Raw genomic sequence first — 11,960 nt, 5'->3', positions numbered from 1 at the left:
TGCATCCTCTCAAGCTTTATGCCCATTTGAGGAAGATGTGTCAGGGGAGATTGGGATGGTGAATGACATTTTTTATAAAATAAAAGAAAAAAAGGCCAGAATCAGAACTTTTGACTCATGCTTTCCCTTAGTGGACAACACTGTATAACCAAGAAAGCACAAAATACTACACTCTAATATGGATAACATGTCCAGGGCTACTGCTGTGGGTTAGTACCCACGAGAATGGAAGCACTTTACAGTATCTTCTTTACATGTACTTTCCAAAATTAGGAAATGCAATCAGGTTTGGTAGTTAGGTACTGGGAGATTATTGAGAAAGGGCTGAGGTTTCCATGCAGGCTGTGGTTACCCCAGACTGCTATGAGGCAAGAGCTAACCCACCCAGTTTCTGAATAGTTAGCTCTCAGTGCTGCAGAGCTGGAAGTTTGAAAGGCACCTTGTCCTGCTTTGGGACAGAGAACATAAAACAAAAAGCAGCTCACCTTGAGAAGCTGGCTACTGTGACATGGCATCCCAGGGCCCCAGAAACAGTACTTAGCACATGATAAACAAACCCAAAACAAACAAATAAACAAACTAAACACCAGAATAGTTGAGTTTCCAAGGAAAATAATTATATCAAGCTGTGAAACTTGGTTAATAGTAAGACAGATCTGACCTGATCTTAAGATCTGATCTTAATAGAAAGATCTGACCTTTACATTTACCAGTTGGAAGAAATGAGCCTTTGTTCCTTCCCCAGAACACAGTCAAGACGAGTGGTGATTGTTATTTGAGGAGGTACACTTTTATTTGGTGTTCTTAGCATCAGATACCCCATGCCTTGAATAGAGCATGCCTGGCTGTCAAAGACATTCCAACACCACCATTCCCAGACCTACAGTTGCATTATCTGAATCTCTGCAATACTTCAATAAATCTTCTTTTTAGGCTGATCAAGCTACCGGCAATCAGTTCCAGAAACAAAGAGTATAAATAAACTTTGTACAAGTAGCCCTTAAGGTTTGTAACTTATAACCATGTCTTGCTAACCATCTGGAGCTGTGTTGCCTACATATGTATGGGCAAGGAGAGAGAAAGGACAAAACCAGTTTATAGAAAAGGAAAAACCTGGATGAACAGAATCCCCTTAGAGTTGTGACACAGTTGTCTGCAACTGCTCTGCTAGCATCATGTGCCTTGGTATGCAAGTGTGACAAAGTTAAGAGCAAAGTGCAGCTACACTCATTAGATCATTCCAGCTTTAGGAGCAGGAAAGAATATTTTAAAAACCTGAAGCTGGGTCCAGCTGAAGAAAACAAAAAGGAAAAAAGTCTGGTGGATTACATATAAAAACAGAGGAGGGGAAACCTTCAAGGAACTCACATAAACTCCATAATTTTTTATTTTCAGAATATCAAGAACAAGAAATATGCCAAGACACTCTAGCAGATCGCAGATTTACTGATGTCAGGTTTTTAAAGAAAAACAAAACAAATAAAAAAACCCTTGAAAACAAGATCAAGACTACCCTCACCTAAACATTTTAACTTGTTTCCCCCCCAAGACAACAAAGCCATTGTAAAGAAGCAGAGTGACCCTTGCGTGTATGTTGTCCCTGAAGGAAATACAAAATAGGCTCAAGCTAGAGGGATTTTTGTAGTGCTCAGGAGATGTCTGAAATTCAAACATCTATAAATGTTATTATAATTGGATAACTTCTGTGGCTAGAAGGAACCTCTGGAGACTGTCTGGTCCAACCCCTTCCAAAACAGGGTCAGCTGGAGCTGCTTGTTCAGTACCCTGTCAAGCTGGCTTCTGAGTGTCTCCAAGGATGAAGATTCCTTAGCCCTTCTCAACAACCTGCTCCAGTGTTTGACCATTTTCACAGCAAGAATGTTTTCTCTTGCATTTAAATGGGGTTTCCTGTCCTCCTATTTGTGTCCATTACATCCAGTCCTGCCACTGAGCAGCACTGAGAGGACACTGGCTCCATCTTTACTGCCTCCCATGAGTATTTCTACGAACTGGTAACATCCCCCTGAGCCTTCTTTTTTGAGACTGATCACTCCCATCTCTCAGTTTCTCCTCACATGCAGAAGTTCCAATCCTGTGATCGACTTAATGTCCCTTTGCTGCACTCCTGGTCCGGTACATCCGCGATTTTCTTGTTTTGGCAGAGCCCTGAGGCGACCACGTTTCCCCACGCGTGTCCCAGCGAAGAGCGGGGACAATGTCCCCCAGCCGCGCTGGCTGAGCTGGAGCAGCCTTCGGAGCGCCCCAGGTGCTGTTGGCCGCCTTTGCCGCAAGGGTGCATCGCTCGCTCACTTCAACTCGGGAATGCCGGCAGCTCCAGCTCCTTCCCGAGAAAGTCCTTCCCGAGAAACTCCTTCCCAAGCGACCGGCCACGGGTGCGACCTGGTGCACGGGCCAGACGCTGCAGCTCCCTGCACTGGATGCCATCAGCAGATTTGTCCAGCTCGGGAATGTCTCTGAACAGCAGCACAACCATCCAAGTTGCACTGGATGCCATCAGCAGATTTGTCTCTGAACAGCAGCACAACCATCCAAGGTATTGACTGCTCCAATTCTGTATCACCTGCAAACTTGCGGAGGGTGCTCCATCCCATCATCCGAGCCGTGATTGCAGATGTTGGCCTGCACTGGGCGCAGGGCTGATCTCTGGGATGCACCACTAATGGCTGGTCTCCCACTGGACTTCATGCCACTGACCACAACCCTGTGAGCCCAGTAGCTCAGCTAATTTTCAGTTTTCACTATTTAGTCAGTACTTCATCAGCTTCTCTGTGAGGATGTAACGGCAAACAGTGCTAAAAACCTCCCTAAGGTCAAGATGAGCAACCACCACTGCCCTCCAGCACCCAGTAATCTCATGGCCAAGGGCTACAAAGTTCATCAAGCATGATTTCCTCTTCATAAATGACTATTCCAAACCACTTTTTGTCCTTCATATGTTTAGCAATGATTTCCAGTTGTTTGCTCCACCAATTTTCCAGGGATTTAGATGAGGTTGACTGACTGTAAGTTTTCCATATCCTCCTTCTTAGCCATCTTGCAGACAGGAGTTACATTTGTTTTCTTTCAGACCTCAGAATTCTCTCCTGAGCACCATGATCTTCCAAGGACAGCCTAGAGGTGCCTAGCAATGATATTGGCAAGCCCCCTCAGCATTTGTGAATGAATCCCATCAGGGCAAATGAACTTCTGTATGCCTTGTTTGTTTCAGTGTTCCCTAACCTGATCCTTCTTTATCAATAGTAAATCTTCTTTGCTTCAGACCCCACACTGCTTGTGTAGTTATTATTTATGCTTGAGTTTAATCAGAAGCTCATTGTTTATCCTTGGAGGCATTCTGACACCTTTACCTGATTTCCTGCTCATGGGGATGGACCAGTCTTAAGCTTGGAGAAGGCAATCCTTGAAAATCAACCAGGTGTTGTTGGCCCTTCTTCTCTGTTGTTCTCCCTTCCCTCGGATCATATCCCAGGGAAGTCTTTAAAAAATAAATTTCCTAATTACATGAGTGACATCTGTACAAGATGCATTAGCAGATTGTGTATTAAATGAAATAACAGATACATAGACATGATTTGTTTAGAAGGAGCCAATATTGCTTTCATTGGAAGAATTGCACTTCACAGTGGTGTTGGAATTCTTTAGGAGCAGTGACAGCATGTTGATAAGGCACAGATTGATATATTCCCTTAGGGTTTCCAAAGGTATTTGAAAAATCCTTCACTACAAACTTTTGAAAGGTACTAAGCAGCCACATTTAGGAGAGAAAACCCGGGGCTGGATAAGTCAAAAGATAGGCACAGGGGGCAAAACTGTCAGTTCTCTCAGCAGGAGAAAGTCCCCACTGGTGTTTCAGTCTGCTGCCCAGCACATCCACAAATGAAGTGCAAGACAGAGAGCCAGAATATAAACAAATTTGCTAATGGTGGAGTTAATTGCAAGGGCCAACTACAAACTGGCAGAAAGAAATTCAAGGTATATTGGTGTAAAGTGAGGCAAACAGGCAAACTTACCATCCCACATAGAACCAAGGATTCTGAGCTGTTAGGCTTGAGCTATTTCTTGGTTAGTATTAACTCAGAGCTCATTAGCAATCAAAAAATAAAACAAACCTTTGAAGTTAATTAAAAAAAGAGACCATCATTACAGCAGCAGAGTATGGTGTGCCTACATCTTGAGTGCTGGGCAGAGTTCTCTCTCACACTATCAAAAGAGAGCACCATAAAACTGACAGAAACATCTGCAGAGCTGATTATACTTCAAGAGCAGACCTTGGCCATTCAGTATCCTTCTGTCAAGTACAAGAGAGAATTTGAAGGGTGCTTGATTTTTCACAGAGGCTCAAGTAGCACTTGTTGATGCTAAAGTATCATTAAGCAAAAAATCACAGATTTCTAGCAGTATAAGCAGCAAGATTTCTAGACTAGCAAAATAAATACAACACAAGCATTTAGGAACTACTAAAAAAATTAACTCGATTTTTTATTATTTTCAAAGCTGTAGAAACATTTTTATTGCTTGATGTTAAGGTAAGGCACATCAATGGCTTTATCTAAAAATTTATCTTGCATGCCCTCAGCTAATCATTTCAAAAGGTAACTGACTTATGATAACTTCTATAAAACAACTTCTTTATTAAATAAGTTATACAACACTCACACACACAAAAAAATCTAGTTCTATAGCATAATTATTTTGAAAGAGAAACACAGGAAACTTTTCCAGAATTTACTTCAGGGTTTTTTATTCCAGCCAGCATTTTCTATTTCCACTTAAAGGGGACAGAAGACCAAGAAATAGTTAAGCTTAGATATGCTTTATAAACCATTAATTTCAATTACCAACCCAAATACCATAAAGACCTACAGAATCATCTCAAATTCACATAGTTGCTCATTTCCAGGATTTCACGGGGCTAAGAACAGATGTGTGTCAGAAATCAGGAAACGGGCTCAATTCCTTTGGGATTTTTTTTTTTTCCAGAATGGAAGCAAGGGGGAGGAAGGGTAAAGAAGAAAAATCAATTTGACTGAAACATCATTCTTCCTCCTGTCTTAAAAAGAAGCGGAGGTTTTGAGCAGAATGGCAATATCATCTACAGCAGGCAGCTCCAGATAAGGGTGCAGATGTACAATTATCAGTTCTGATAAGTCAGGGATCAGAGCTTTTTGTCTTCAGCATTGCCTACAGCACTTCCTTTCCCAGACACACTACAACCAGATTAGGAAAGATAGCAGATAAGACATAAGCCGTGCACAGGATAGTTCAACAGTGCATGCTTTGAGCACCGGCAGAGGAACATTATTACTGCTGTAAGCAAACTTCCTATTCAGTACTTCCAGTATCTTGTCCAATACTGAGCCATGTGTTATAAAGCAAAATAATCCTCACTTGACCATTCTTTCCCCCCTACTTTTTTTTTAAACTCTGTTCTGCACAAAATCTCACAATGCTTCAAAATTTACAGTGTTCCAACTAGCAAGTTGCTACTGACACACCTCATAGCAGGGAAGCCTTATAAAAAGGACAGGTTGTTAATACAACTTCTTACTCTTAGTAGGCTTAGACTGACAAAAAGGTTCCTTATTTCAAGGAGTATGTGAGTAGTTCACATTTTCCGTATCAGAAGCAGTATACTTACTGAAATTAACACATCTAAGAACGGGTTAAATAGACCACTGACACACTGTATTTATTTTTCTGCATTTGTAATACATACTCATTCCTTGGTAAGTGAACAGGAAAAGCTCAAATACACTACCCTAGCTGGTGTCAAGAACTACTCATATTTGACATTTTAAAAATACCAAAAGGTATTATGCATAAAGAACCTTCCAAAAGCAGACCCTTGTTTGTACTTCACTTACTTACAACCAATAATTTTTCTGCACGTCACATTTCCTAGTGAGCAAGGCAGCACACAACACATCAACCAGACAAAAATTGTGTCTGCCAGCATCTTCATCTTTGCCACTATTCCCTTCCAGGATAAAACCCCAGTTCCATTAATCTCTTTATTTTAAATTTTCTTATATCAAAACAGTTTGGGGTTTGTTTTTTTCAAGTATAAAAATCAGCAACAAAACCTTTAGATCTCACAGTGGCTAAACTAGTTAGAGGAAGAGTAGAGGGAAAGAAAAGTGGACACAAGGAATATAAAGAGTGCCGAGTTGTCCTAGAGGCTCTGCTTGAGGGCCCTGAGGCTGGGCAGCAGCTGGTCTGCACGCAGCCGCTCCTCTGCGTTGGCCTTCCAGCAGCAGCTGACGATGCCGCGCAGGGTGCAGCCGGCCGCTGACCCCTGGAAGGCCTCGGCGGCCAGCGAAGGGCGCAGGTTGTAGGCGACCACGGCGTAAAGCACGTGCTGCCGCTCGCCCAGGTACGGCTGCTCCCGCGTCACCATCTGCCAGAGGGTGATGGCAAACGAGTAGATGTCCGCTTTGGCAGTGACCCTCTCCCCCTTGAGGAGCTCAGGGGCACGGTGTGTGTACGTGCCCCCTTGCTGGCAAACGCGGGCGCTCTGGGACGAGCCCTTCTCCAGTTTCTGGGAGCACCCAAAGTCTCCAATCTTGCACACTCCCTGCTCAGTGATGAAAACATTTGCAGGCTTCAGGTCCAAGTGCACAATGTCCTGTGAGTGCAGAAAGGCTAAGCCTGTCATGATGTCACAAGAATAGCACACGGTCTCTTCCATGCTCAGGGCCTTCCTTCCACATCCTTCTTCATCGTCCTCCCCCTGTCTCCATGCATCCCCAGTGCCATAAATTACATGGTGCAGAGTGATGTTACCCACATACTCCATGATGATGGTGCCCAGGCTGTTCTCGCTGGCCGGGGCACAGGTGCTGGCAGCCACCACACGTACCACATTATCGTGTTGGAGCTGGGCCACGTTCAGCTCAGCCCAGAAGCTCTGCCGCGATGCCAGCCGGTTTTTGCTGCTCTTCTTCACCTGCTTCACAGCCACCGTTGCACCATGGTAGGTGGCTTTGTAGACAGAGCCAAAGCCCCCAGATCCTAAGGGCTGCAGGAGGCAGAGCTGCTCCCAGTCAATGGAGCACCAGGACAGGCGTGAGGGCAAGCGATGAGTCCTGGTTGAAGAGGCTCCCCCCAAAAAGCTTTTGCTGTCTTTGCCAGGGATAACTAAAGGGCTGCTGCAGGGGCGCAAATTTGCGGAGGGGGAATACTCAAAAGAAAGAAAACGATTAAGAGGAACAGGTGATGGCATAATATGAAGGAGAAAACAACAGGCAGCTACTAAGACAGAAGACTGGAAAGCTTCCCTGACAGAAAGGACTCTAAACCACCTTCCAAAGCCTTTTATCCTCCCTTCACTATTTTCCTTCCCTCCCCCAAATGAACTACATCTGTCACAACTGTCAGAACCAAATCAGGTTCACCTGGAAACATTCCTCTCCAGCCCTGAAACAAATCTCTAGAAAGTCAAGGCCAACGGATTTAAAGCTAAAAAATTATTAACTCATAAGTATTTCACATAATTTCTAATCTCAAAAGAAAAAGAAATATGTTCTGCCCATTGAATGCCTCTAGCAAAATGCCCCAGAAGTAAATAAAGCACTGACAGGTGAATGCATTTAACCATGGCTTCAGGCAGGAATGATCAGCATCAGGTGCATTAAACAGCTCAAAGTCTTTCTCAGTGGAAGAAGCTGAAGTGGTGAGTGATAATGTTTGATGATGCTGTGGCAGGCATAAATATAAAATTGTGTTTGTAGGACCCTACCACTTAAACATGACTGGGACAAGGGGACTGGTTTGGGTACTCAGCTTTGCCCATGCAGTACTGCAACCTTAGTAGCAGCATAAAGATAAATTATTGTTGTGCATTATCCTTTGGATACAGTAACTAGAATTACACATAAGTATTTGGTCATCTTCCCATCACACCCCATGCAGTACTACAGGTGTGTGTTTTATTTCTAGATCCTTCTTAGAAAAAATATTGCTGAATTTACAGGGCTGTTCTGGCAGAAATCAAAGAAGCATAATTTTGTGTTAGTGGCCCATGTGATTTTTAAGGACATTTTTTAAATTTTGACCCTCTCACATATTTGCAGTGCTCGTGCTTACTGCCACAGTGTTTGGTACCAGCTGTACTGCCCAGATAGCAGAGCACCCTTATGGGACATATACAGTTAAGGATTTTTGAATATTCCAGTATCTTTCTATTTCCTACCTCCTCACTCTTCAGAACCTTCCTCTGGGTATCAGATTTTTCAGTACAGATTCTGCCATGGGACTTTGGACTGACAGTTCCTCTTTCTCCAGGATTTATCTCTGGGCAGCACCGACTCTGCAGGCAGTCCTGGTGTTTTCTTTTAATTTCTGTTGGTTTGTTTTTGGTTTTTTAAAATCTGGATGTGCATAATGTTGACTGCAGGCTGCTGAGAGGGGATTTCAAGAGTACCTAGACCATGTGCAAGCAGAACTGGAGTGTTCTTCTCCTTGAGATGGGGTCAGTTTTTCACCCTAACACACAAATCTGATGTCCCAAAGTGATCTCCTGACCCTCCCTGAACTCTGGATCAGCTGGACTGGGGGGTCTCAAAGACATCACTCCTCAGTGAAGCAATGATGGAGATCTTCCCCAGTACTGAGATTTAGGACAATCAGGAGAAATTTGCTGCAGCAATTCACAGGGAAACAAACTTGGACCACAGATGAGTGGGAACGGAGAATTTGGGTTATCATCTGGCAGTGTGAAACAGGCTGGGGGAGACCTAGACAAACAGGTGCTAACAGGACTTGTTAGCAAGTGAGAGGCAAAGACGAAGGGATGCCAAGAGGCGTCTCAAGGGCCATGGGTGGCACAGTTCCTGCAGATGGGGCTGCTTGACAGCACAAGGCTCCTCTTTCCTGGTTCCTCCCAGAAGGGACTGTGGCAGTGCTAGAGGCCCCTGGACCCTTCAGGGGCTACCACTGCCTGTTGTACAGCATGAGCCAATCAAGTAATATCCTACTGTTACCCCTGCTCCGGGGCATTTCTCTGGATCATCATCAGTTACACAGGGATGTTTTGGGGGTGGGAGAGGACCACAGGATCTTTAGTGTGGTTTTAAATACACAGTGAAATAAGCCACGGAGACAACAGGTATTAACTTTCCTTTCTTGGGCAGCACTATGATGTTAAGCCTGTATGTAGAAGTCTTCATTTCCAATCTTTGCAGAGAAAGTCTTCTAGGCAGCTGAGTTGTGGTGGAAATGAAAAGCTGTAGAAAGTGGACAAAGCTACCTAAGAGAGAGAAAATATTTTTATGCCTGTTTTCTGAGTGCTAGTAGGGCTCCAATTCTTCAGCGGGCTTCTGTGCCATACAGCATGTAAAAGCACCAGAAAGACATTTCTGCTCTGAATTCTCCAAGCCTGTTTTTACCAGGTTATGGTGGCAGTGAAGTTCAAAGGGAAAACTGGGTCTGGAGAGGCACACGTAGAAGGATGTGTGGATGAAAAGACTGAGCATAGACATGTTAACAACTATAGCAGCCTTTCTGATGATATAAAACAGCAATAAAATCTATGTTAATAAAATAGACAGAATTAGGGCTGTTTCCAAATTTCTTTTATTAAAATCACATTCGAAAGGCTGTATCAGACCTTCCACATTACTATTTCCAAGCTCCATGTCCACATCTGTCAGCTGTCCTTTTGCTATAATTTTCTGTTACCCTTTTCTGTCAGAAATCTTTCTGTTTTGCCCTGCCATTGTAGACATTGTTGTATTTTTCTTGGGGAATACACTGATTTTTTTAACAGGAAGAGGGCCATTCTCTGGGATGTAAAGTGTCTCAATCTTATGGCTGAGGACCGAAGGAAGGGAACATCCAGAGTCTTTCAGTGTGAATACAATTAAATCTGGTTTAAATACAAGCAGGCTTTTATTCTTAATGAACACCACTTTCCTGTAATCAATTGGTGATTTGGCCCAGTGACTTCCCAGGAGCCACAGTCGCTGTAGGAGGTCCATGTTAAGCTTCATGGCCCCACTTAGCTCCCAGTAAGGCTGGCTCCCATGGGTAAGCTCCCAGTGATGCTGGGGAGCCACCTGCAGAGGGGAGCAGGGCTGCTGGGGACACTCTGCCCTAACCCTAACCCTTCCCTGGGGCATCCCTGAGCAGCCTCCAACCACCTGCTCCCATTGCTCTGCATTTTCCATGGGGGAAAAGGAAGCTGTAGGAGCCAGAAGTCATCAGTACAGAGTGCAACAGGAGCTTTCACAAGTGACAGGAGGGAGCACACAGTCCTGTGCGCTCCAATATGTCACAGCTACAATAAACTGCAGCATCAATGGGTTTGTTCCAAGCTTGGGGGTTGCATTTCTGCAAGTGAAACATACCTGTGCACCCAGTGCTGCACCAGCTGCCCAATCTGGTCTGTGCTTCTGGATGAGATGGAATACAGAATCTCGCTGGGCTCCCCCATTCATATTTCACTTGCATATCAGGAATATAGAGACTCTTTGTTTGCCACTGTTCTTAGTTACTGCTGCTGTTGGTTTGGTCACTGCACAGAAGTCAGCCCTGATATCAAGGGCCTTAAAGGGCTGGCATGGATATAACCCAGCACAGCACAGGGCATGTATCAAACACCAGTTTTGTTTTCATCAAGGCGCATCACTCTTGTGCTTAATAGTCAGTTTTGTCTAAAACAAGAGGGACAGGGCTGGGGATTGGAACTGACTTCAGAGTTCAGGAGTGTATAGTTATCTACCTCTCAATGATTACTCTATTTGTACATTTGGTGGTTGTACTATATAACAATCCCTTGAAGGCTTGCCTGTCCAGAGGCTTCTACTGCCTCCCAATACAGAGGTAGCATTGTGTTTCTAATAGGTTACTTTGTAACCTTGCTAAGGGAGCCAAGTGGAGCTCTTCAGTACTTAAATTACAGTCCTACTCAAAGCAAGACAGTTCCATAGCCTGTGGCTTAATGACTTCGGAGAGGTTTTCTTCTCTGTTTGAAACCAAGAGTTTTCTTTTTTCTTCTTCTACTGTTAGTCTGTCAGATCTCAGTTTAGGATTTGATGATGAACCTACATTCTCCTCATGCTCAGTTTCATAGTCCAAATGTTGTTTCCGGCCACACCTCACAGACCTCAAATGATATTCAGAGTTGCCTGAAAGGAATTCTGATATGATCAATTACACAGGTGTAAGTGATAGCATTGTCTGGAGCCAGTCCCTACACAGGCTTGCTCTGAAGATAGGCCACTGATTAACAACTTTGGTTTTTTCTTTTTCTCCCGCCCCCCCAAAAGAACAAGCCAGAAAAGAATCCAGTTCATGTTTCAGAGTTTGGCTGTTTTGGTGAGACAAATGACACCTTGGAACTGCAAATACAAGCAAGTTTTCATTAAAGCAGTGAAAGGTAAACCCAAATGCAAGAAAAAAGTACATCTGCAAGAACTGTGATGGTGTTTTACTGCTGAGACATAATAATAATAATAAACATTTTAAAAGGTTAAACCCTAGTTTATAAATAATAAGATCAAGTTTCAAACACACACTGCCAAACAGCTGTTTGATGCTTTTTTTCCTTCACACTAAGGTTACTCCATGTGTTCAAGAGCATGAAGCAAAGGCTCTTCTTACCTGAACACACAGAGGTTTTAACTGGAGCCACTGGAAAGGCAGGTGAGGTTTCACAGCTAATTTACAGGGGGCTCAGTGACCGAGGTGGACCAGGGATAACAACCTGAGACCTGCTGCTGTAGATTAATACTACAATTTCAAACGAGCACCTTGTGACAAGCTAAAAGAATCCAAACTTAGGGATAAGGACAATGAAATGTAAACTTCAGGCTCTCAGCCACAGCAGTATTTTCTGGCCATGCAAAGACCAATACCTATCCTGGCAGGTTGACTGCTATCATGTGGCAGGCACCTTGTGCAGTATTTTCAGCCAAATTGTCCAAGACTGGATTTGCAGT

The 11,960-nt window shown here is 43.8% G+C and overlaps 1 protein-coding gene across 1 annotated transcript; it reads right to left on the bottom strand.

The window, feature by feature from the left end:
• Positions 1-4,511: 4,511 nt before the first annotated feature.
• MOS (MOS proto-oncogene, serine/threonine kinase) lies at positions 4,512-7,293 on the bottom strand. Its single transcript, XM_039702917.1, has one exon. It carries the CDS (start codon positions 7,241-7,243, stop codon positions 6,194-6,196), a length of 1,050 nt encoding a protein of 349 aa, XP_039558851.1. The 5' UTR covers positions 7,244-7,293; the 3' UTR covers positions 4,512-6,193.
• Positions 7,294-11,960: the final 4,667 nt, after the last annotated feature.

The sequence above is a fragment of the Passer montanus genome, unplaced genomic scaffold (assembly GCF_014805655.1).
Source record: "Passer montanus isolate IOZ18808 unplaced genomic scaffold, ASM1480565v1 scaffold16, whole genome shotgun sequence".
NCBI lineage: Eukaryota > Metazoa > Chordata > Aves > Passeriformes > Passeridae > Passer > Passer montanus.
The sequence above is the reverse complement of the archived record's forward strand: the minus strand, read 5'-3'. Positions and strand labels throughout refer to the sequence as shown.